Source organism: Aedes albopictus, chromosome 3 (genome assembly GCF_035046485.1).
Source record: "Aedes albopictus strain Foshan chromosome 3, AalbF5, whole genome shotgun sequence".
Taxonomy (NCBI): domain Eukaryota; kingdom Metazoa; phylum Arthropoda; class Insecta; order Diptera; family Culicidae; genus Aedes; species Aedes albopictus.
In genome coordinates, this window is record NC_085138.1 from 259,891,607 (window position 1) to 259,919,039 (window position 27,433).

The following is a 27,433-nucleotide window of genomic DNA, read 5'->3' on the forward strand; positions in this document are numbered from 1 at the left end:
TTAACATTTTAAAATCAATGTGCACTATTTTGACTGTAGAACTGGCAGCACTGTCCCGATTTGTATAAAACTCTGACAGTGTAAAGTTGTTGTATTAAACTGTTTTGAGTGAAAATTTGAGCCATTTTTGTTGCATACTTTCAAAATGTGAGCAGTTTGAATTTCACTAGGTATACCAAAAATCACATCTGCTTATTGTGTCATAGAGCTACAAACACGGTGTTCAATAAGTTCGGATACACAATTAAATTGAATTTATTTCCCATTGTAATTGAGATTTTCAAAATGAATGTATCAATTGAAAGCTCACATAATACTGATCAAATGCAGCATATGTTTTGAAATAAACTATCCTTTATTCTTTTGTGATAATTGCAAATGTGTCTCAAGTTCCTTTTGGCCGGCGTGCAAGTCTTTCATTGGTATTTCGTCTAGTTTTCATTGAGTAATGGCAGGGTGGCCACTCAGAGCGGCAAATAAAATTCCCGAGTTTTTCCCGGTTTTCCCGAAAGCTTTTTAAAAAATTTCCCGATTCTGAAATATAATGATTTACAGTGAAAATTAAACGTAACCTACTAAGAAACATTTAAGAGAATTAATATTGAATCATCTTTGGATTTAACATAGTGTTCATATGACCCTGAAAATAAGTTTATAACTAATTTACTAAATATTTAGCTAAGTCATGTGTTGTTTGATCTGACTGTCTCGTATCCAATGATAGGCATTGAAGTTTCGACATCTTCATTAAAAATTCGTTAAATTTATAGATGACATCTAGTACTAATTATGCAGTTATTTAAGAAAACAAAAATAAAAAGGATAATCATAGGGGGGCGACATTCCTAGAGAAAACACTATGATTGTAGGATTTGTTGTACAAATCTAAAAATAGGTGGATTTCTTAATAATATTCGAAGTCTCTTCCAAAAATTCATAGTAAGTACTTTTGGGAAACAGAATACCCTGAAAAAACATTCTAGATGAACTTCTGACGGAATATCTGGAAAGATTACTCATGAAAGAATTTTGGAAACATGTTTTAGGAAAATCTCATGGTGAAATCAGTGTACTTCATGGTAGCGTAAATGGCTAGTGCAGAAAGTCAGGCAGTTTTTTTTAGGCTGAAATTGTAATTTTTAGGACAAATTTAAGAGGTTAAAGAAATCTTAGATTTGGTTTGATAATCAAGACGCATTGAGTTATTTAATCAACGGTTGCAATATGAAAGCCTCACATTTTTAGATATGTCAGTAAGTTATCCAGGAATTCCTGAAAGACTTGTTTTTGAGAACGTATTTTCATCAAAATTTAGAGGCAGATCAATTATTTGGGAATTCTTCCATAAATCATACAACTATATTGCTCTAAATGCTTTTGAATACTCATTGGAACTCCCGCGAGAATTTCAATTGGAAGTTTAACTATAAACTACGAATTCCCTAAATTCTGTAGAATTTCCTGGACCAGAAGTTTCACAGGGTATTTCTGTTAAAGCTTCACCAAAAAGGGATTTTCCCGTCAATTCACTCCGGTTTTCGTCGAACTTCAACCAAAGAACTTCATGAAAAACGACAGATTTTTTTAAACAAAATATTAGAAATAGAGTAAGGTGGGGCAAAAGTTTGACCCTAGTTGAAAATTCAATTTTTATCAAGAATTCGAAGCAGATATAAATAAATGAATACCGTGTGGTGATTCTACCATCCATGAGCTAAAATTTTGCTGAACAAGGTTACGCCAAATGTCTTTTCAATTTTGAGTTACAACACTTTTTGCATGTGTATGTCTAATTCGAACTCTTGCCCCACCACTGGGGCAAAAGTTCGAATCTAGTGTTTGTGGTATTTCGCTATCCGTAGAACACTATTTCAACACTTTGGTAATTGGAATACCTAAAACCAATTAATATTTGATGTTGGAACTGGAATACACTTTTAAGCTCGATCTGGATTTTAGCCAAATCAGAGTTAAATTTACTGGAGCAAAAGTTAGTAGTTTTCCGCCAAATGCAGATAAAACAACATTTATTTTCAACTTTGATCGAATTTTCTCACTGATTCCATCATTTTTAGAGATAATATGTACATTTTGCAAAATTTTAGGGTTTTAGATATAGTTGCCGCATGACTCGAACTCTTGCCCCACAATTCGAACTTTTGCCCCACTATGTGTAAAATATGATTTCCAAATCTTTTTTGCAAAAAGTTATACATGCTAAAGCATTTTCAAAATATACCTAGTTACGCCCCAAAATAAAATATCGAGTTCGATTTGATTACAATTCCATTCCATGCGTTGGAAGGACCTTCGCATATTACAATTTTTTTTATCAAAAACCAACATTTTGTCATAACTTTTCGAAATATTGACCAATTTTCATAATTTTTAGAATGAAAGACTCTTTTTCAAAAAGGCTTCGAACAACCTTGACACCCGAAAGATATAATTTGAATTAAGCTCAAAAACTTCAAAAGAAACTCTTGCCCCACTCGAACTTTTGCCCCACTTTACTCTACTTTTATGATCTACACTTGGTGTGTTTTTAGATACTAAAAATTCCTTCATATATTTTTCCAAATGTTTTTCACTCATTATTTTTAAATTGTAAGAATGTTTTCAGCAGAGTTACTCATCTAGATTTTCACAATTTTTTATTTGAATTTTCTCTGACATTACATCAAGAATTTCTTGGAGCAATTCATTGAATAAATTAATCAAAAATTTTATCAGCAACCTACCCGAATTTCTCAAGGACTTTTCGCTCAAAGGCACAAGTACTCTCTTAGAGATTGTAACAGGACTTTTTTAGAATTAAGTTAAATATTTTTTGTTTTATAAAATTTAATACGATGCTTGATGTTTTCTGGAACATGTACATCATGAAATTCAGAAGTGTTATATGAATCTATAAATATTGATATTTGTCTCAATCAGTCTTTCCATCAGAAAGTTCTCTAGAATATCTTTAAAATTGTCCAAAATGTGATGTTAGGTAACATCACTATGATTCACTTTAATTGTCATTACTCGAAGACAAGATGTTAATGTCCAAGAATGGTTTTTACGCCAGTTCACCTATTATCTTATTTAGTTCAACAGTTTTTGATTGCATATCCCTAAGAATCTCGTACTTTTGCTTCTGGAGACTGTATACATTTTAGAAGTTGTCCGAGTGTCTATGTTAGAAATTCCCGGTGGCTATCAACAATTCACGAGGTTTTCCCGACTTTTTCCCGGTGATTTCAAATTCCCGGGCTTTTCCCGGTTTTCCCGAAATTCCCGACTGAGTGGCCACCCTGTAATGGTGTTAAGCTAAATCAAATTAGGTTGTTGTCCACAGCACTAGTGGTAGCAACTATGACCATACGGAATAATCTATAAGATTCAGATTGGGTGAAGCACGGAGTCATTTTATCTTGATCCTTGAAATTTCTAAAATTGTCGCTGTACCTATTTTAATTATTTTTGTTTTGTAAAAAAGCAAGACTAAGTTTAACCCAGAATTATCTTTTCCAAATCTTGATTATATCCTTATTGTGGCAAATTTTGACCAAAATTTGCTTTATATAATGTATTTATGCCTTTTTCATAGAAACAAGCGCAATTTGACTATACTTGGAAATTTATCGCCATATCATCACTGAAATAGCAATGTTAAGCTTTTGTCTATTAATTTACTTATTTCAGGGGTTCTCAAACTTTTCCAGCTTGCGACCAACTTTTGATTGTAATGGAATTTAGCGACCCATCGGTACGTATTTTCAAAATATTTGAGAAAATTTTAGAAAATTTCACCTGAATTTGATCACTTCCATAATAATATAAATTTATTAGTGTGTCAAAAATGTCCAATCAAGGAATGTGTCTGTTACGAAACCCATATTCTAGCACATATTTTTGGATTGAAAAAAAAAAACATGTATACAAATTCTTTGGAGTTATATCTCCAATTTTATCCCGATTTCGGTAGAAGTTTTGATAATCGAAATTAAGAAGAAGCTAAAGCAGACAATGTTAAGATAAAGCTCTGGATAAATTATTAAAGGAAGCGTGGTAATACTCTTGGAAGAATCTCTGAGTGAGTTCCTAGAAATATTTCTGTTGAAATTCCTGAAAGTAGCTGTGAATGAACTCTTGGAAGAATCTCTGGGTGAGTTCCTAGAAATATTTCTGTTGAAATTCCTGAAAGTAGCTGTGAATGAACTCATTGTAGAATCGTCGGAGGACTTGGTGGTGGAATTCCTAGAGAATTCGCAAAAGTAATTACTGATTGAATCTCTAGAATAGTTCTCTAGAAGAATTCTCTAGAAGAATTCTTTGGAATAATTCCTTGAAGAATCTAATTTCTGGCACCTCGCTTCAAGAATGTCTTGTTTAATCTTTGCAAGAAACAAAGAAGAGCCTCTGGAGAAATTCCTGGAACAGTCTCCGGGCCAACTCTTAAAGAGAACTGAAACAATTCTACGACAAATTTCTGGGCGAATTTCTGGGAAAAGCTACGGAATAATTCGTAGATAATTCTATAGTAAATCCTTAGTGAAATCTTTGGAAGAGTGGTTTTGCTAAATCTGAAATTCTTGAAGAATTTTAAGGCAGATTTCCAAAAAAAAGCTTTGTTTGATTACAAAACAGGAATAATTTGTAGAGGATTATTTGAAAGGATTTACTTTTTTTTATAATTTATAATAATATAATTTATAATAATATAATATAAATTCCACGAGAACTCTCTGAAGGAATTCGTGGTAGAATATCAGGATAAAAAGATGAAGGAATCTCTGGAGGAATTTCTGAAACAATCTTTGGCATGTCACAAAAATAACTGTACAGTAATATCTAAAGGAACCACTGGAGAATTTATGGACGTATTTCTGGAGCATCGTTTTGAGCATTGTTTGAGCTATTCTCGGAGGAATCACTGAATGAGTTCTGAAAGAAATTCCAGGAAGAATCTTTTTAAGAATTACATGAAGAACCTTTGAATGAAATCTCTTATTCCTGGCAACACCGTCTTCTTTCAGAAATCATCAATTAAAAATTAAATCTCAATAACATATGTTTTCCGCCATCTGCGTCGCATACCAGATACCTTGCAATTAGAAACCCCAGCTTTTTGTCCTATTTCTTAAGTTCTTGTTGAAATCAAAACCTTGCATCCAGAATCCGCAACTACATTCTTGAAACAACATTCTGAAACATTTCTGGAATCATTGGTTTTCTTACAATAAGCCTATACTAAAACTAACTATCGTCATCGGTAAAAAAAATATCAAATTTTGAATCACTTGCAAGTAAACTCACCAGACACAAATTTTGCAGAAAAGTTTCGTTACGCTGTCATGCGTAATCAAAGCATAAGCGTATTTCTGGCAGCAAAACGCCATAACAGCAATATATAGTGGAGACGTGAAGCTATGCGAACAGGTACTTGCCATGCGTGCAGGAGGTCGAGAGCATTAGAGTTATAAACGGTATTTTAATAAACTGCTCAACGAACAATACTTAGACTTTTTCATTGCAACCATATCAGAGCATTTCAGTACAAAGGCATAGACGGCCCTTAACTTAACAATCTTCGACTTGGTGAACTCTCTGATCTGTGTCGGCAACACAAATCCAATCAAAATTCTTTTCATTTCAATTTTCCCCTGAGATTTAGCGACAAACATGTGTCCATCTGACATCGTGTGGCAATGAAACGCGTCAGTTTACTCTAGGGTCTTTATACATATGATCGATGTTGAACACCGTTCATTCTGTTCTGTGGCCGTAATTGTACCTAATGTGACCCTTCAGTAGTGAAAAAAAAATTCCTAACTAGCCCTACTTCTGTCACGAGAATGGTGCCACCGGCTAATTCTAACCATGAATCAAACGTGCTAGCCAACAGAGATCGCTAGATCCGGACCGGTCTTCGGTTTCACAAGCGATTAAATGTAATTTTTACAAAATGTGTTAATAACTCCATATAAGTGCCTGTAATCAAATTAAATAATTATAGTTCGATAAAACCTTTTTAAAGAGCGATTTAAAATCTCCATTATAAAGTGCGAAAAAGTCGAGCACGGCAGAGTGTGGCAGCAACAACCACCCTTTGGTTTATGATTGATCTCGCACCTCAATACCTAGCTAGAGCCATCAACCAGCCGCCGCGCCAGTAGCAACAACGTACGGCGGCGGGAGACAACAGTAGACGACCGTCCTTTTCAACACTCAACGACCACGACGTGACGGATCATACGTATCCACATGCGTGTTTTTTTGTAGGGCTAGCCGACGGCTCAGAGCCGACGTCGATCTCAGTTTTGCTTCTAATCTGTCGGGTCCGGTTTACTTTGCCGGATGAGGACAGATCGTCTCGTGTATAATTATTGTTTAATGGAAAATTGCATGATGACTGCCAGTCACTGATAGTGGACGACCGTAGTGCAACTTGTTGAAGGGAACGACGATTGTTTGAGAGAAATCGAGCCGCACACTAGAAATAAGAGAATCAATCAATATACGCAAGTAAAAACGAGCATGTTTTAAGTTTTTCTTTGAAGTGCACTGTAAAAAAATTACTTCGATTCTTGACGTGTTCAATTAAGTAGTAAAAAGTCAGTAGAAGTTTGGTAGGATGTTTCTTGAGGATTCGATTGTTGATGATTGTTTATGTTTGAAGGCTTTCAGTTTCAATGGAATAACTCAAAAACAGGTTATTAAAGTTTTCAAGGATGAAAACTTAAGAATCCGTTTTTGAGTTATTCTTCCCAAGGCTAAAAGCCATAACCTCCAAACGTTTGGTATAATGGTTGAACCGCATAACTTTCACGGCTAAGACCAGAGATCTAATACCTTTTCCGTCATACTCACAAAATATAATGTAAGGCTTGATTCTCCTCATGAAAAATTTCAATCATGCAATCGCTTGTGTCCCAGCTTAGAATATAATCGACTCACTTCCACTTTTGCTTTAGAATTTCTACAACTATCGGCTTTTTATGACATCGACGATGGAGCTTCGCCTTCGAGATTCAGTATTGGAGCCACTATCCACAGAATATTTACCACATGCATCTGTAGAATGTAGATGAAGATCTGCAACCATTGGTTGTTCATCACTGATACGCACAAGGTTTCACTAGCATACATAAGCACTGATCTTACGTTTGCATTAAATATTCGTATTCAGTTGAAAAGTAGCTCTTACCTCCTCCTCTTACCTCCTAATTCGTGTGTTAACAGCTCCTCCCATCATCATGAAAATGTAGCCCGTAGTTGATTTTCGCGTATCCATATGGATCGATATGGAGGACCAATCGCCTCCTTGAACGGAACAGCTTTCATCGCTTCTACTTCTTCGGAAGTACTGGGGCTCATCGTGTTGTCTAGTTGAAAACTTGCATCCGCAGAAGTCGACACAATTTGCCATATTGAATTGCTTCAAAATTTCTTCAATGTAGCTCTGCTGATCGATGAAAATCTTGCCTTTCTCACGATCTTTTGTTATTCGCAATCGCAACCAAAATTTTGCTTCCCCTTAATCCTTAAGGCTCAAGCATTCGTCATCATTTTTCCGAAATCGAAAAGCAGTTTTTTCGCAGTAAATCAAATAAATGATTATGGAAATGTATTCACTGTATTCCTATCCTCATGAGGAATACAGTGAATATCTTTTCGTTGCAAAATTTTTAGTTTTGAACGAGAAACCTGCTTTTAAAGTTTTGATGATGACGATTATTTCAATGACGAATTGTTCCACGTTAATTTTGAATCTGCTATTCAGGAAATGTTTCAACTGTAGCTTCATTTCAGCACTGTTTGTAAAAATCAAAAAAGCGTATATAGCCAAGCTTGCTATTTGATGAAAGCATTCGCGAAATGATGCGATTTGCTTTCGACAACGAATACGTTTTCACCCATCCTCTCTTTATTCAATCAACCTACCATACGAGTAGCACACGAACGGACTCAACACTGATCAGCATAGTTGACTCTTCCTTTTCGCCGTTGAGCCGTTGCGTTCTAGCCAAGCATCTCTTTTCATCGCTTTCGATGCTTTTCGACAGCTTATGGCTCAATTGAGAATGGCAAATGTTCCAGAACTAAAAAAGCACTTTTCCTCAAAATTATCCACAAATCAAAGAAAATAAGAATGTCCGATTGCTTATTTAGTCAATTATGACAATCGGACACGCGGATTTTGTTCGCTTTTTCGTCATTCTGGAGAAAAGTGCTTTTTCAGTTTTGGATAATATGCGATTCTCATTTGAGCCTTATCGCGAAGCATCGTTGGCTGGAAGCGTTATTAGTATGGTATCGGTACATGCGAATGTTGCTTCTGTGTGCGTGTCGAGCGTTCGTGCCGTAGCTTCGCAAACCAACCTATTCGGTATGGTTCGGCTGTTCGGGCGAGCGTGTGGCGGCACAATCAGATGTGTGCAAAATCCACGTATGTGGCAACCCTAATCCCACCTAATGCATCTGACAGGAGCCAACATCTATCGTGTATCCACAATGGAATCCATTGTGGATACACAAATGTTTACATACTGATGTTGGATTCTTAAAAATGGCGGCCTGGCACCCTGGTGGCAAAATCGTTTGTGATTTACATCATGTTCGTTTTGCCACCTCTTTGCTGCTGGTCATCACTGATCAGTGCACAGTTCAATCGCACGCGATAAATATACAGTTGATGAGTTGCGATGAGCACTAGTGAGGTGATCATTTGCATCATTGTATATAGTATTGTACCATTTGGGCAGGTGTACCTATTTTGGGCACTTGCCGCTATAACTAAGTCAATATCAAACCGATTGATTTGAATTTTTGTTCAGGGTTAGATACTGTACGTGCCTAACTCTATACAAAATTTCAAATCAATCGGTTTGAAATTGACTTAGTTATAGCGGCAAGTGCCCAAAATAGGTACACCTGCCCAAATGGTACAAGACCATACATATAGGTAACAAACGTCAGTCGTCCTCCATCAATTATGAAATATAGGCACGAATCTTGATTAGATCTTGTAAGGCCGAATTCTTGTAGTGCCTCGTCCACCTGATTATTCCAAACCCTGCTCGATTGTTTGATCCCATACAACGCACGCTTCAGCTAACACACCTTCTTTGGTTCACCAGTAAAGCCTTCAGGGTGCTTCATGTAAATGCGCTCAAACTTTAACTTGCCTTGCAAAAATGCTGTTGCTGCGTCCATTTGCTCGATGTCCACATCGAACTGCACCGCTAAACAGGTAACGGCCAACAGATAACGAATCGTTGAATACCGAACAGCTGGTGAATATAAAGTCTATAGACTACGGTGTAATCGATTCCGATCGCTGCGAACATCCCTTCACTACCAACCGCGCTTTGTGCCGTTCTACCTGTCCATAAGCTCCACGTTTGGTTTTAAAAATCCAATTCGCTTTCTGCCCGAGGAAAGGTCGGTCAACTGTCATGTTTCATTCTCCTCCAGAGCTCTGATTTTATCCTCCATTGCTTGCTCCCACAGTCTGTGGTCATCTTGCTGTAACGCCTCAGCAACTGTTTGCGGGTCAGCATGGTCGATCATTATCACATTCAACTGTTGGAGGAAATATGGGACAGCATTTTCATTATAACACACAAAATCGGTATGCTAATCTTTGCTCATGTTCAGCTGGTCTTGTAAGTTGCGGTGGAAGCGCACGATCAGGCATGGCATCTCTGGAACCAACGGGGTCACTACAGTTCACCTGATCTTCGTGTTGAACCACGGTTGTAGTTCCGATCGCCTTAACTTCAATCTGCTCTTCTGACTCAATCCAGGTATAGAGTTCCATGAAATCAACTGGTTGTTGTTCGCACGCCAATGAGGAAAACGATCCAAACTCGCCTTCGCTCTCCCTATCACCACGTCTCGACAGATGATGACATACTGCAGATCCGGGTTGTAGATTCTGTACCCCTTCGAGTTCTCGGCATATCCGATAAAGATTCCTTCCACAGACTTCAAATATCAAACTTCCTTCGCTTTTGTTTGGGAATGTGATACATTGCTCTTGAACCAAAAACTTTTAGATGCTGAATATTCGACTTTCTTTGGGTCTATTAGCTGCTATCGATATTGCTCTCGACGAACAAAACGAGTCGCTTGCCTGTTTGCCCTTGACAGGCGATACGCATTCCAGCTTAACTTCTTTCTTGAGTTCAATTCCATCCACCATTGTTGCCAGTTTGTACATACCTTGTTGATTCAAATGTCCAAATCTCTGTCAAATTCCAGCTTCAACCGTCAGGAAGGGTTTATGGGTATTCTTCTGGTTCAATCGATACAGCCCGTCTACAACGGATCCAGACTCGATCATGCTTCGAAAAATTTTCCCAACTCCTAGTCATATGCGAACTTGCTGCAGAATCGAACAACCAAGCATCCTCCTTTCCGTGCTCCATGGTCAGCATGGCACACAGAGTACTTCTCTTGAACTCAGAAGCACCCTGCTTCTGGAGAAAATTGCAGCAAACTGCCCGAACTTCGTGCATGTAAAGCACGTTCCTGTTTTCTTATTCGCCTTGAGTTGCCGAGGCTTTTGTTTCGTGTACAACGCTACTTCGCTTGACGTCTTCAATGGCCATTTAACATCCTACCATATCATCACCTTCACAACGTCCGCCGGAAGTTCAATTCTCGATGCTTGAAGCTCATGACCACTGCGTCCACATAATCCTCCTCACAGGTGCATTCTTCAAGCTTCACGGATTATAATCTATCCAGCAGGCCCAATCTTCGTAGCAAACCGTAGTCCTGGTAAGCCTTCTGGAGTGCATCATATGCTTCTTTTGTTGTCAATACTTAAGCATATCGTCGCCAACGCCCTCTCGTCCAGGTCCGCGTCGATCGCCTGACCGGCTGAACCGGTTCGAGAAATCTTACGTGTCATACAAAAAAATTTGGGTTCTCATACAAAAAATCTTACAAGGGGGGGAGGGGGTATCGAAAAATCACAAAAATCCCCTTACGTAATAAATGGACAGCCCCATACAGGTTTTGCGTCAGATTGATGAAATTCAAGATATTGGCGAGTTTTGGGAACGATCTCCTTAAATTTTAGCAAAATTTCCAAAATTATATAAAGAAATGTATTTTTTTTTTCAATAAGAAAAAAATAATTTAAAAATTATTTCTCAATGTTTATTTGACATATCATAAGTAGGTGAGTTTCAGTAAAAAATTCAGCTCAATCGGAGCATTGATAACGGAGAATAAAATGTGTGAAGTGAGCGACTTTGCTTAAAAATACAAACAAAAATCGATTTCAAATCATCAACCTTGTATGGAAAGTCGAAAAAATTTCCGCTGTACTGTATTTTTTTTCTTCGCGTTTTCGTACTCAGGGCATGATTCTACACCAAAAGCAATCATCAGCTTACCGAGTTCAAAAATGCTGTAAACTAGTGTTATTTGCTGTGTCAATCAAGTGCACCAGGTCTTTCTGCCTCGAAAAATTTTCCCAACTCCTAATCATATGCGAAATTGCTGCAGAACCGAACAACCAAGCATCCTCCTTTCCGTGCTCCATGGTCAGCATGGCACACAGAACACTTGTCTTGAGCTTAGAAGCACCCTGCTTCTGGAGACAATTTGCAGCAAAATGCCCGAACTTCTTGCACGTAAAGCACGTTACTGTTTTCTTCTCCGCCTTGAGTTACCGTGGCTTTTGTTTCGTGTGCAACGCTCCTTCGCTTGACGTCTTCAACGGCCATTTAACATCCTGCAATATCTTCGCCTTCACATCGTCCGCCGAAAGTTGGATTCCCGATGCTTGAAGCTCATGATCATTGCGTCCACATAATCCTCCACATAGGCGCATTCTTCAAGCTTCACGGATTGTAATCTATCCAGCAGGTCAAATCTTCGTAGCAAACCGTCGTCCTGGAACGCCTTCTGGAGTGCATGTCAATACTTAAGCATACGCAACTCCGGTCCAGTTCCGGGTCGATCGCCTGATTTTGATCCGATTTGACCGCTCTTCAAGAGTCCTCTGCGTAGTTCTGTCGTCCTGGCGACTTCTCGATAGCCAGTACACTCACTGGGTTTCCGCAGGCACGCTCATTTGCGCCGGATTGTCCGCTACCTCCTGCAGTTCCTGCAGCATTCGCAGATGTCGTCCTCGTACTTCCACTTCCGTTATCTCGTCCACTTATGTTGCGTTCTTCGTCTCGAACTATTTTCTGCTACTATTTTTTCGTTGTCTTTAGTACTTCAGACTTCCTACTGCAGGTACACTAGGTCCATAACAACTTGCAGTGGAAATTATAACGTGTGGTGTGTGCAGTGTCTGAACAAGGAATGACTTACTAAATCGTAGGGAACTACAATCGCACGCTACGCCTCAACAACTTCGCCCACGCTCTTTTGTTCTTTTTTGAGAATCTAATATCGCTGACGGACTGTAGCCTTGGCTCCTCGTGATTTCGGTCGCTCAATTGCTCCAATAACTTTTCTCCAGGTGTCATTTCGGATACAATGTTTCTCTGGGTGTATCCTTACCGGGGTTTTTAATAGGAGTCTATTTCCAGCTCCTCGGCAATGGACTGGAGTCCCCCACTGGCACTCGGATGATGATCTGCCACTCCTATAGCAAACTCCCCTCGCATCCCATAAAAATTGAAGAAGAAAATAAATCCAATGCACATAAATATTATCTGTTTCCATTTGACGTACCTAACTATTATTTTAAAATACTGAAAATATGAATTTAAACAAAAAAAAACATGATCAATACTCTCAAGCCCAACCTCTTTTCATCTGAGCTCTAACGTACAAAGAACGATTATGTTGGCGTCTTCTAAAACAAGTTCGCAAATGACATCGAAACGACTCAACATATGAGCTGAGGTCTATTACCGCGCAACGTAGTATACTACCCATCAATCAACACCAAACGAATCGGATAACCGTTGTTGTTAGCACATCCAAAAACAGAATAGTGTCTTCAGCAGTACCAGTACCCATTCCCATAAACGAAAATAAAGCATTTTTAAATTTGGAGTTTAATTACACGGGTGTTGTATTGCCCCTTACGGTGAAATCAACTCGCTTCACACGCATGGAAAATAAACGAAACCGAAAGCATCTTCTCCCATTGACCACGCTCAACGTTGATTGATTTCTTTTCCTCGCATGAATCGTACTCTTTCAACAACAAACAAGGCATTAGTATGTACATGCCCAAATTCACGCTTAATGTCACGACTCCGCTTCAAAAGGGTGATTCACTGTGACCCACCAACTTTACGGAAGGTGTCTGCTGGCTGGAGGATCTTCCGAAACGGCACACAGCCAGGTTTCACCGCAAAACTTTTTTCAACGAGTCGATTGCTTTCGTCATTTCACTCCCGGTACGCTGCGGAAATATGAAGGCCGGCGAACACTAGTTGGGACTGAATCGTGCACTTTGGCGCCACACGTTGAACCAAAGAAAGCAAAAATTGATTTAGTTATGGCATGGCACTGCGGAAGGAGTAAGTAGCAAGGGATATCTGGAACAAGCTGCCAATCACGATTGGCATTGTTACGGAAAGTGAGTAATGTGACTTAATTTATCCACCAGCAGAGTTGTTGAGTGTCGGTCGGGGTTCTACCTTGCATGCCATCAGAGGGAAGCTCTCCGCACTACTGGTCGAGCGTGCATGAGGTCTTTCCAAAATTTAAATGCGTTTTCGCGTACTCTCGCTTCTGGGTGCTGCAATAGTATTAATATGTTTCGAAATAACTTTGAGAAATTGTCACTGCGTGATCACTGTCGTTGGTTATATGCAGATTTTCGAAACGCCAAGCATTGGAATACTCACTGAGCGGTGGTTATAAAAGTGGGACCATTTGAAATTGAAGTTTTAGTTTCGTGAAGGATTCGGGTCGGAAATGAGCTACTAAGCGTAATTGTCGCAAAATGATTGAGAAGGTTTTGTTTATCGTTTTGTTCTCGATACAATCGGCGCGTAGTGACGTTTTTGCAAGCAAAAGTATTACTCGAGCGTTGGTTCCACCTCGAAGGGATTCCGAATACAAAAACGGATATTCTACTACGACATCTCTGCCAGAAGTTATTATCAATCGTCAACCTTCACGGACTACAACAGCTCCTCAACGAGACTTCCAAGGATACTTCTACAATCCACCGAGTAATGAGTACATACCTCCGGAGCAGCCCTTTGCAGATGAACCGCAGCCACCGGCACAGAGACCGCCTCTCGCAGATGAATACCCATCGGTGGACAATCAATACATTCCTCCCGATGAAGATTCTGGAACTCCGGATGATACTCAATTTGCGGATCCGCCAGTTAACGACTATCTTCCGCCACCGCAACAACCACCACAACGAGATGAAATTATTATTGTGACGACCGAACCAGGATACCACTACAATCCTCCGAGTTCACCGATACCTCCATTTGCGGATGAAGGTTTCTCTAACCCATCAACGGATACCGGCTACAACTACGAACGTCCTTCCAACGCATACATTCCACCACTTGGAAGAGCATTGCGGGATGAAGTTCCCGGCAGTTCTCGTCCCATAAGACTACAGCTGAACGACCTTACGTGCCTGGATAACAATGGAGGATTTTTCCGTTCCTCGCTTACCATACAAAGTGCTATTGACAGTGTTCCTCTGGTAGATGTGACTAGCGATGGGGACCTAAGTGGTTGTGATATTCGGGTAGCCCAAAACAGACTGCTAGTGGACATTGAATCGAACTACTTCCCCAGATGTGGTGTCCAACCGTGTGGTGTAAATTCTCGCGAACTGTGTCTCCGGTTAAGATTTCCTCAAATAGCGGGCATGCGAACGGCTGCGGACTCAATTCTCACCCTACAGTGCAAAATACAACAACGTGTCGTGGCAAAGACTCATTCTGTTCGACTCGGTGTGAATAATGATGTGCAAGAAAGAAGTGCGCCCGGTACGTTTGCCTTCGGAGGATCCCAACGGCCCTTTCGGACGCAGCTGGGGCTTTTTCGGAGGTCCGAAAACGGAAACGGGTTCACCCGGGCACTCGATCCAGGTGGTTCGGTAGTTCTGGGAGAAGAGTTGATGCTGCGCACCCAAGTTCGTAGCGGAGATGGTGAGTTGAGTGTGAAACGTACGACCAGTTTAGTTTCGGTGGAAGAAATTTTGGTAACGAATTGTGCAGATGCAGAAAAGGCATTAAAACGGAACTTCACGTTTCAGGTTGGAACTTTACGCGGCTATCCGATGTCGTTATGCAACGACAGACCTCTGCGGGTAGCGTGCTCAACTCGGTGGCCATCCTGACGACGAACGGTTGTCTGAATCCAACCATGAGAGCAATCAGCTCAGTGGCTCCCGTGGCGGAATCACCGCTCAGCTATAGGTTGGCCTTCCGGGCCGCGATGTTCCAAGGGATGCGAAGCGGAGACGAAATGGTTATGCGGGTGCGAATAGTTGGCTGTGTGGATCGACGGGAATGCGCTGTGGTATGTTGAATATTTGTATGATTTCTATATTGTTGAAACTTGTAGGTGCAGTGTTCAAACAACTTGAGTTCAGGGTGCAACAGTGTACAATAGGCATTAAAATATAAATATGTTTAAACGACGCGTTTTCAAATGCTCTAAAAGTGTTTTTGCAATTTCTCATCGTAATAGGCTGTTTTACCTCACGCAAATCTGCCAGGAAAAGGCCTACTTTCTCACACCAAACTAGCAGTACTGTAATAGTTTATTACAGCACTGATTTGCGTTGCGTAATGAACCATTACAGCACTATTTTCAGTTTTGATCAACTTCTTGATGCTTTCTGGACACAGGTTTTAAAAATTGTGACAACTGCACAGTATAACCTGCTCAAAACCTGCTATGATCAGACTTTTTAAACATGGCTATAAACAAGAGTGTGTAGTGTGATGAGAATGTTTTGGTAAAAACTATCCTCAAGTGGTAATTTATGAAATATCAAAAAACTTTGTACGCAACTCGGTGCAGAACTTGATTTTACATCACTCGTCGTAATTATCCAACTCGGCAAGTCTCGTTGGATAAATGTACGACTCGTGCTATAAAAATCTTCATTTTGCACCTAGTTGCGTAAACTACTATTCTCACGCAAATTTGTTGAGAAACTGAAACTGAAAAAGTTACAGCTGGCCAGGAAACCGGTTTTTAACCAATCTAAGCTAATTCAGTAAAATTGCGCATGATTGGTCAATTTTGAAGCTGCATAAAAAATGTCTTCAGCAAGCTCTGAATTCATAGATCTACAACTTTGTCAAGGAATGTATTTAGTTATTCTTGCAATTATAGAACTTTAGTTTCCAATTTCCTTGGAAATATGTATCACCCTACTTATCATGTGCATTCGAAACAGGGCCTTCTTATTAGGAACAACTTTGTAGAAGGCCGTATTCATCCAAAAACTAATTTGACGGCGCTGAATGTACTTTCCTCGTAAATATGGGTGTTGGACCAATTCACAGTTTTAGGCGATTGGTGTCTTCTGAAAAGTTGTTTGCATTTGTTTGCTGCATATTTTCCAAAAAAAAAATAATTAGGGTGGTCCTCGTCTTAATTCAAATCTGGAATTCAACTTTTTAATTTTAAGTCATATGCGATCGAGTTCTTCAGCAAAGTTGTAGGCAACAGCTCTTAATTTGAATATTGTAGGTCAATTTTAGGTTTTGACTTGGGATGATCCCCCCAAAAACGCTTTTATTCACAATAACTGTTTTATTTGATTTTTTTTTCGAAGATATGAGCTTGAGAGCATTTGAAGAGCAAGTAATGGCGCACCTTGTACTGAATTTTGCATGTCGCTAGGTTTTGTCTTTCAAATGTTATGGGCATTTTTGACTTAAAAACAACGACGTCTTGAAATACTTATATCTCACGGAGTTGGCACGATAAAAAAGTTCTTTAAGCGAGATTTGGAAGGTCAAATTTGGAGCAAAAATTACAAGAACGTTTTTTTTTAAACTGGAAAAATTGACTCCAAAAATCTCCTTGCAAAATCGAAAAACTACATGTAGATCATACAATTTAAAAAATAGAAGCAAACTGTCTTTTCGTCATACCATACTGTAGGTTTTTACCATACCTACAAGTTCGTTAAACAAAAGCTTGAAATTGGTGGCTTTCAAGCGCTCTCACAGAGCCAAACCTTCTGAAAGTAATTTGTTTTCTATATGAAGAGAGTGGACGCAATGAACTTTTATTAAGGTAAGACAAAGGCGAGTTTAACTCATAATAACCATGAATTTATCTGTCAACGTAGATAATAATGCAGTTGTTTCGTAGAATGGATAATTTTTATTATGGTCATATCCCCTCAGTAGATGATCGTGAACGAACAAACTACCCAAGTAACCAAAAGTTCAGATAAAAGGGTACTTTATAAGCTAAGCAGCTTGTTCAAGGTTGCTCATTAGCCTTCTAAGCAGCTTCATTTTTAAGTAATTTTGGAACTTGAAAGTTCACATAAGCATGCTGGATAGCCTTCTAAGCAGCTTCTGACAGAATTTTGACAAAATTCATATCGAAACAAAAATGTGTTTTTTTTTTTTCAGAATCACAACTCTGTTGGTGGTTTGTGATTCATGTCTGGAAATTGCTTCTGATAATTATATGTTTACACATGTCGCTGCAATGTAGATTTGAACTGGATCCTCCTGCGTGATAGCCTACCGACTTACCGCTGCGCTGCTGAAGACACTTGACAAAGTCAAGCTAACTTCACTACTGTACAAATGTGCAAAACTAGCTGCCGACAGTAAATCGTTTCAAGTCAGACTTTCCCTGCTGTCCACTCAATCGCAACTGTAGTACAGTGGTAGAGCATAGGGTTCTCACGCAGCGACTATCGGTTCGAATCCGATGGGCGACAAGTTTTTTTTTTGCTCAAGCCTAGTATTCATTGATTTGATAAATTCATATTTGTCTTTTATTCGTGTATGCTTAAACAGTTGTTATCTGTAAAAGAAATAAATTTGATCTTCATTGAAACAGAATGCTACTGAACTGAACTTCTATGAACTTGAAAGTTCCGATAAAGTTCCGAGTAGTATCTTAAGCAGCTTTAAAGTTCCGCGAAGTTCAGATAAAGTTCCGAATGGAACTTTCTGGCTCCTTAAGAGGCTAACAATGAGCCTTGCCGGAACTTGTGACCGAAGTTCCAGCAATGCTCATCGTTAGCCTCTTAAGCAGCCAGAAAGTTCCATTTGAAACTTTATCTGAGCTTTGCGGAACTTGAAAGTGCATTTTGTCATGAGAAGCGGAACTTTTGGTTACTTGGGTAACCCTTATTTAAAAGCTCTTTAGATGTACTTTCTGATAAGGGTATCCTAATCTGCACCTTTTTGCCAAGAAAAACATTCATCCAGTGGATGAAAAAATCATAAATTTTCTGTAAACTGGTCCCGTTCAATTCTTACAGCTTTGATATCTTCGGAAAAGTTTCGTATTTTATTGATAAATACAACTTTGCATAACATTGTATTTATAGGTCTAAAAATTTAACAAATGTATGTTTTACTCAAAAAACGTGTTTTGGGGATTAACTTTCAAACATAGGCCTCTATCTCAATTGGTGTAAAAATTGCAACATTTACGTCTTCAGTTGTTTGGAATAAAAAATGCTGAAGACGTCAACCATCTATCTTGACAATCACTGTGGCTAATTTCGTCATTTTAGCGCGCTAAATTAATAACTTTTTAACTATGACGTTTAGCATAATGGTGTCTTCGAGAAAGTTTTTCACTATCACAAGGAGCTTCTTTTGAACTATTGTGGAAATTGATCAACCCCCCTAAAAGTGAGATGGAAAATATATTTTTTGAATGTTTCAAGATACAAGGTTTGCGTCTTCACAAAAGTTGTAGAAAATGTTGTTTGTCGAAGACGCCAAGTTTGTAACTCCGTTACTTTTCAAGATACGTTACGTTTTCTATCTTCAGCCCCTTGAAAAAAGTTTTTTCGCAATAACTTTCTGATAACTGATTCTACATTTTTCTCATGTTCTACAAAGTTATAGATAATGGTAAAACACACAATTTTGCCGAAAATTACATCTAGCTAATTTCAAAAATAAAATAGTTATAACGGTTTTTATAGTTTTATTGGGCCATATTTCAAGCATATGGTTCTTAGCTATAGGCAATTATATGCAAATTTATTTTTGCGCATGTGAAAGTACAAGTTATTGTCTCACTTAGAAAACCAAAATCATCGAACTGTTGGAGACTGTAAGATGGTTTTGGTAAAGAAATCCACAACCATTCATGTTACTTTTATATGGGATTTATTCAAGATTTATTTATATCTTGAACATAATCATTTGACAGTTCATGTCAGCTTGCATTTTTATTGTTATTGTAACTGTGTATGAATGTTTAGAAATGTATGTGGCGTATTCTGGACCATTCATGAAGTACGTTACATGAAAACTTACCATCTACATCTACACCGCCTCGAATGGCGCCTTGACGGTACCTCGTCACCCACTTCATGCAACTACATTAGTTGTCTAATAACACTTAGCGCGCTCGGCATAGTTCCATCATGCCGCTCAATGTGTTGCCACAAATAATGCTAAGTTTGCAAAACCCGGTTATCTGGCCGGTGGGGCATGGGAGCCTAAGCTTCAACTGTTAATGCAATCAGAGACTACTCAGACTTAGACGTGGGCGATCCTTTATATGAGGGGTTATCCAAAACGCTCTGGAGAATTCCCAAAGCGCATGCTAATAAATCTAATAATCCTAAGATGCCATTAACAGGAGGAAAATGGCAAGATAATATAACAATATATGGTTTATGTAATGTAAAACAATACAACATAACAAAAGAGAACCATTCCAAAACCATTTGATTAAATGTATAACCAGTAGTGAAATTACAATTAAAAACAATTTATTTACGGTACATTTTATTGTTTGAAACCATTCATGTACCATACAATATACGGTATATTTAAACCCACGTATCAGTATTTTGAACAATTCATTAACAATAAAATGTATGGTTTTGCAAAAAAATATATATGGAGAAAAATATTTTTTTTTATACTGTTACGATACTTAACAACCTGTATAATATATTGTAAAAATCTTATTTACAATTCACGGTACGGTGTCTACATTACATCTTATTGTTTTTGTATTTTTTTATTTTTACAGTGGTGTCTATTGTAAAAATATGGTTCTAAATAGTACTGTTACAATACAACGTTCGGTTTTTCTACCGTATTTTTTATTCGGGATGTGACCGTTTCCGCATTATCGTATTTCATCGACATCATGTGCGTGCGCTCTATCTCTCGGTTGTTGCACGTCTTACCTACCAGAATTTGTCAGACATATGACACCTTTGAAGAAACTTGGAATGTTTGAAAATGCAGACAATCAACCCGACCCGACTTCTGCTGCACAGAATTGGAACAAGGATCAGTGTGAGAAATTCTCTCTGAGAATTATTGGGATCTGATCAAGGATTTGATGTATAATGCACACATTTGGATGCTAAAACCAGTTACCATACCCAACTTTTCATTTTAACAATATCACATCTTGTTGGTTGAATTTATGACCCAGAAAGGACGAAGAAGGATGACCGACCACGTATTTTCTGTCCACTAGCGAACGTGAACCAAGACGTGAACTTAAATAATAATTTTTAATGAGCCTGCATCACCACTGCCTGCACCCACGGTTGGTCAAAGATCTAATCAGAAATCATTCTGTCAAAAAACAAAACAACACTCTTTGGGCATAGGCACCTATGATCGTTGTCCAGGAAAATATTCCTCAATGCGGGTATGATTTTTTTGCATCGTAATAGGCTGTTTTACCTCACGCAAATCTGACAGGAAAAGGCCTACTTTCCCACACCAAATTACCAGTGTTGTAATGGTTCATTACAGCACTGATTTGCGTTGCGTAATGAACCATTACAGCACTATTTCCAGTTTTGGTCAACTTTTTGATGCTTTCTGAACGCAATTTTGAAAAATTGTGACAACTGCACAGTTTAACCTATTTTGATCAGATTTTCCTAAGCATTTGCTGAACATCAGTGTGCAGTTTGGTGAAAAAGTTTTGTTGGAAACTATCCTTAAGGGTAATTTATGAAATTGCAAAAAACGTTGTACGCAACTCGGTGCAGAACTCGATTTTTCCAGCACTCGTCGTAAGCCTCGTTGGATAATTGTACGACTCGTGCTGTAAAAATCGTCATTCTGCACCTTGTTGCGTAAACTACTATTCCAGGAATCAAAATTTTTCTTGCAACGCGTAATACCAAACAACTTTGTCGAAAACCGCAAAGTGATTCAACGTCTGTGAAAAAAGTTATACCCTGGCAAAGTAAGGCAAAGTATTGAGAATTCATTACATGTACTGTAAAAATACCAATAATGTTTCACCTCACTTTACCTAGGGTATAACTTTTTTCACAGGCGTTGAATCACCTTGCGGTCTTCGACAAAGTTGTTTAGCATATAGTCACCTACAAAAAAACCAAAGGGTTTGAATATGTAACGCTCACAGCGCCACCTAGCGGCAAAATTCGAAAACTTAAGATTTCTGCATACATTTGACCAAGATCTCCCATACAAACTTCAAGCTTGTTGAGCGCCCCTTAGGCTTTATCGATTTTGCTCAAATTTTGAACGTAGCTTCTGGGAGTCCAAAACAACTGATTCAGGAGGTAATACTTGGCATTTTTTATTTTATTTTTTATAAGTGTGGGCCACCTTGCAGGCGTAAAAACTGATGCTATTGGGTGTTGTTAACGGTGGGCATGGACATGTATGGGGAAAACGTGGCATGATTTACAAAAGTGCAGATAACTTTTAATAGGAAAAACGCCATCTCTAAATTTTTGATATGTTGTGTATAAATTCCATGGGTTTCAATTTGTGCAAAAAAATTGTAAATCGGTGGTCGTAAACGGCGATTTAAACGGTTTAAATGAGCCGATTTACCAAATTCGAGGGGTCCGCAAAAATGGTTGTGGCTCTAACTAAAAAGGGGGGTCTACCAATTTCATCAATCAATCAAATGCATTTTTCTTACTATTTTGAGGAGGACTTTCAGAAAATCGTCACTTTAAAAAATCTAAAAACAAGGTGCAAACAGTGAGCCGGTCTCAGATTTGAAGTTCAAAACAATATTGAGAACTTATTTTATTATGTGTGTGCTGTATATTACATCCCACAGAGTATAAGATAGTAAATTGTACACATGAATAATTCTTTTAAACCATGTTCAAAACAATAGCTAATAATTAACTTTTCGGTCATATTTGGTCTACTTCACATTCCAGGAGAACTGCTCGGCCGTCCGTTCCAAAAGAGATACCGCAGACAACTCCACAGAAGACACCTCTGAAGAAGACGAACTCCCCTCCGAGGTGGCATCGATTTCGTTCCGAATCATACTGCCGTCCAATTCCACCTTCGACCTTCGCTCTGGCGCCCAAACCACTTCGTCGTTTCTCACGCTCTCGGTGGCAGTGATCATTTCGGTCGTAATGCTAGTAGCGCTAATCGTTCTGATTACCGTCATAAAGCTGTACCGAACCAAGCGGCTGCCCTACGATGAGTACCGATCGGATTAAGTGCAATGAAAGACATCAACACGATCAACCTCATATCTAGTTGGTTCCGAACGAAAGCGAACGTAGGTAAATAACTAGCCGGCCGTGTTGTCGCCGGCGCACTTTGCAGTAGCTGTTAGCACATGCCACTGCTTAAGTGAGGGAGATACCTTCATCCGATCTCTAAGGGGTATCGAACGTGTGTATACTCTATTCTCCAGACCAGTCATAATGGATGTAATAAAATACAAAAAAGAGTCAACCCAATCACTAAACAGTGTTGCTGTAAAATAGAAAAAATAAACACATTTATTCATGAGCTGTGCGGTTGGTGCAGTTCGTGATGGATAAATAAGTTATTATATTTATTATATGGTGCTAAGGAAAATGCAAGCAAGCATGGAAGCAATAAAAAACTGGTAGCCTAATGAAATCTCCTGGGAATTCTATTACCTCATCAACCAACAACGAACGTACTGTCTAGTTAGTAATGTCGTCGTCAGCGTCTCTGCTCTACGGTGCCGGTTTGTGCTCATTGAAATGATGAAGGAATCGAACAGTAACGGGAAATAAGACCACAAGCTGATCCACTTTTTGTTAGCGGTGTAATTATAGTTTAATTAATTGTATATTGATTTTCAAAATGGAAATAAATCGAATGAAGTTATACCGAAATAAATGATGTTTCATTGTCGAACCAGTTCTCTCTTGAAACCCACCTATTTGGTCCAGTTGATGAATGATAGAATTGGAGCGGACCTGGTGTGATTTGACTATCACGCCGAGGACCTGGGATCGAATCCCACTCCCGACAAACTCGCAAAATGTGAGTTCTTCCTTCGGAAGGGAAGTAAAGTATTGGTCCCGAGATGAACTAGCCTAGGGCTAAAAATCTCGTTAATACAGATGAAAAAAATGATAGAATTTATCAACTATACTTAGGATTCTGTCTTCCCGAGATTCTACCAGGACCCGTTTGCATTTTTCCCAGCTCATCTCTAGGTCAGATCACTGTACCTAAATGCTTCCTTTCTCATCTGATCAGTTGTGATCTACTACGTGCCTTACACCCATACCAGGGCCGTCACGGTTTGTAACGAATTCGGAAGCGTGCGAAAGAAGTAATAAATTATCATTGAAGTTGCGCGACACCGTCCTGTCATCCGGTAGTCCCATGCCATAAAAAGACGACTCGAAGAGCTATCATACGAGCGGCAAGATAAATCTTGTAGGTTTGTCCGGCGTAGTTATGGTCATGCGCATGTTTTTGTTTTCTTATGGGTATTTTTACTTATGGCCAAACGGTGAATCCCGTCTACAGGTGCGTTGTCCAATTCTACGATGCAAAGGGTGACAGTACGGCTGATCATGCCAAGATAAATTAAACTCAAACAAATATGTTCGCCCTTATCCATGGCCGCGATCCGATGATGTGTTTGGAAATGTACGACAGAATATTTAGTAAAGCGTGGGGTTAGATCAAGAATTTGTAAAGAAAATGAAACGATGATAAATCTAATATATATTTTTAGGTAAAGCTTTGTTAAATAAATCGTGCTGACAAAATCATCATTATGCAACACGTTGCATAAGCAACTACATATTAGTATGAATCTTATTTAATTCAAGTGTTTTGTTCGGAAGAAAAAAAACGGTGCGTTGCATATATTTATTTTATCATTCATCATTTTGATCCGCGTTTCTTCGCATCGAGTTACGAGGCTCCGACTTGGTAAGCAATATCTCCATCAGCAAACGAAAGATATCTTCAACATTGAAGAACAACCGTAGAGCATGAGCCACGTAATCATCCACCCCCGCACGATACTCCTCCATTATGATCTGGGTATCAAATAGAACGAATCCGCACATCAACGCCAGGGCCAGATAGAGACTCAACTTGTGAACAATCCAGGACTGATAGAACAGATTACCGACAGCAACTGCAATTAGGGCACAGGTTACGCTTGACAGAACACCACCGAGCATCAGATGACTGCCTCGTCGAGCCAGAATGGCGGACAAACTCAACCAGCCAAAACTTATCACAGTTCCAAGGAGGGCGGTTATGACAAAGGCAGGATTCACGACCATCACTTGTTCGATCAACAGGCCCAAGGTATGCCCGGAAAGGGCTCCAATCACCAACAGTAGCGCCAGCCTAAATCTTCGGTTTGTTTTTCGTTTCGGCGTAAGAACCAAGGTCACCATGGTGGAAATTTGCAGGAAAATCGAAAGAAATCCTGCTGTCCATAGATTGGTCAGATGAACTATCGATCCGGTTGCCGCAGCAGCGCAAGTCAGAGCCATGGTGGAGTATACTTTAAACAGATACCGACGAAGATCGGGCTCCAAATTTTGCGATAGTACTTTTTTGAAACTCCGAAACGGGTTCGCTGTTGCGGACGACATTTTAAGCTCCAATCGAAATTAAAGACTCGAATCAACACCACGCCTGCTACGAAACACTGCTAGCTCTTGGAATGAGTGTAATCCGTTTTGTAAATACCTTCCAATTCCGCCTGATTACATATTGGATTACACTAAATTCGAAGAGGGTAAGTATTCTGCTTAGAGGGTTCGAAAATTCGCTACAAGACTTCTGGCTCGTTTAGTCAAAGTTCCAAAACACAATGAACAAACAGTAGCATGGACTGGAATGCTCCAGTTCAGTTAATTCATGCCCTATCCCAAGCAGCAACTCTATTAATGATTAATTTTGTTTGAATTTCATTATGGTTTTGCGTCTATTCTGGCATCCAGTGGTTGAACATGAAATGCTCCTTTATCGGAAGCTATACCTAAGTTGGCAGTCACACTACGATAAATAGGGGACCTTAGGTCAACAACCTACTGTTTCTGAAACCTCAAAAACCATTCAAGAAACCGAAAGATTGCGCACTAGCAACCACCGCTTCACCACAAAGGTGAGCCCATCCCAGTTTCCTGGAGCTTACCTATTCCCCCACAAATGCGATCGAGTGGGCAGTCAATTCAACTTCTTTGATCGGTTAACCGTAGACCTCCAGCGGATGCCTCAGCAATAGCTACTTGTAAGGCTAAGTTCGGAACTCCGTCCGGATCTGGGGCCTTATCTACCCCAAAGGATTTTGAGATCCCCGCATCGATTTTTGAAGAAATTTAATGATGAAGTATTTAATCAACTTTAGAAGAGACTTATGGAAAGAATTTACTAAAATCTTCAAGAAACTCCTGGAAAATTTTCGGAAAAATCCAGAAGCTATTTTAGAAGAAATTCTTGGATACGTTTATGAGGTATTCCTGAAGTAACTTCAGGGCAGTTTGAAAGGCAAATCAAAGTGGAGTTCTTGGAGGTGTTCCAAGAGAATTCTAGAAAAACTAAAAGAAACTTCAAGAAATTTCTCGAAAACCTTCTGGAGCAACTCCACAAGAAATTTCAGGAGAAAATCCAGCAAACCTTTTTGGAGCGATTCAAAAGAAATTCTTGTAAAAGCTGCTTGAAAAGTTCTTGAAGTGGCTTCAAGGCAATCCTAGGGACAACTTCTAAATTGTTTGTTTGAATTTCAATTTGAAGCTCAAACGTTTTTCTCAACCAAACTTATGAATCTAAATTGAACTCCACGAAGGGCAATAGTTTATAAAGTTTGACCCTTACACAAGTTCTGAACAGTTCAGATTTTTAATAAATATGCTTTAGAATTGTTATTTGTGTTGTTTTTGTGCATCGATGTTTTATGCGGCCCGCAGGTCGATCCCGAATTGCAAATTTGGCACGCGGTATCCTCCAGCCTGAGCACCACTGACCTAGCCAGTAGATGGACACGGAACAGGTTCGCAATAGCTTGAGTCTAATAGTACGCCGGTGATCTTCCATCCCTAAGATGGACTTGCCAAGGCAGTGCAGTTGCATCGTGTGCACAGCACCACTACCAACTAGTCACCGCTTAGACGAAGTTTCGCTCATGGCGGAGAGCTTCCCTAAATATCTCGTTGTTGAAGTATGATGTCTTCTACCTAGTTGGGATTGGTCTTGGCCTAGTTGCCTCTTCCACCGCTCGCGGCATACGGGGCTGTTCATAAACCACGAAGACCAAATTTTGGCTATCTCAGACCCCCCCCCCCTCCCCCTCGTAGACTTTTGTCCACACAAAAATTTTGAAATTTGTATGGAGCGTAGACTTTCGCCTGACCCCCCCTCCCCCCAAAAAGTCTACATTGTTTATGAACGGCCTTCTACTGTTATTGTAGTCGGTACTGGAACGAACTTCCAGGTGGTCACTATGAGTGTTGGTGTCCTAATCCCTCCAATTCGTACTACTTGCTAAGCCAGGATTACAAAAAGCAACATCGATGGTTGGTTCCGGTCCGTTCCGGCTAAAGGTACCATTAGTACCAACAAAAGCCAGATCGACGTCGAGCACGACCAATGCCTCTAAAGTCTAGAAGGATCTGCCTCCCTTGGGTCGTGAAACGGCTTACCAAGGCTCAGGCATTGAAGTCACCCACTATTATCACAGGTCTTCGCCCAGTCCAGCATCTGCGTGAACTGCTCAATTCACCACCACGGAAGCGCATAGCAGCTACAAAAACAAAATGAACCCTCCTAAGAAGTACACACCAACTCCAGGACATCTCCGCCTTTTTGTGAACCTACCCACCTTGGGCCTCCCGTCAGGTGCTGACTGTTCGATGATTTCCCGGATCAAATCAATCTACTCCACATCACCTACAAAGCTTGCACCTGTCAGGGCCTTTACAGTCCCTCATTTTGTGTTCCGGTTGAAGACACCTGAAGCAAACTTCCGGTGGCTCGTGTATATCCAGCGGACTGTACAGCCCAGCTTCTCTATCTCAAGGGCACTTGTG

General features: G+C 39.5%; 2 protein-coding genes across 2 annotated transcripts; one reads left to right on the top strand and one right to left on the bottom strand.

Moving 5' to 3' along the window:
* The first annotated feature begins 8,927 nt into the window (after positions 1–8,927).
* On the top strand, positions 8,928–23,264 carry LOC134291944 (uncharacterized). The gene is made up of 3 exons (XM_062860418.1): positions 8,928–15,101; positions 15,209–15,474; positions 22,313–23,264. The coding sequence occupies exons 1-3, from the start codon at positions 13,922–13,924 to the stop codon at positions 22,604–22,606; spliced, it is 1,740 nt and encodes a 579-aa protein (XP_062716402.1). The 5' UTR covers positions 8,928–13,921; the 3' UTR covers positions 22,607–23,264.
* Positions 23,265–24,092: 828 nt separating this feature from the next.
* On the bottom strand, positions 24,093–26,625 carry LOC134291945 (bax inhibitor 1-like). The gene has a single exon (XM_062860419.1). It carries the CDS (start codon positions 24,995–24,997, stop codon positions 24,263–24,265), a length of 735 nt encoding a protein of 244 aa, XP_062716403.1. The 5' UTR covers positions 24,998–26,625; the 3' UTR covers positions 24,093–24,262.
* Between the last annotated feature and the right edge of the window lie 808 nt (positions 26,626–27,433).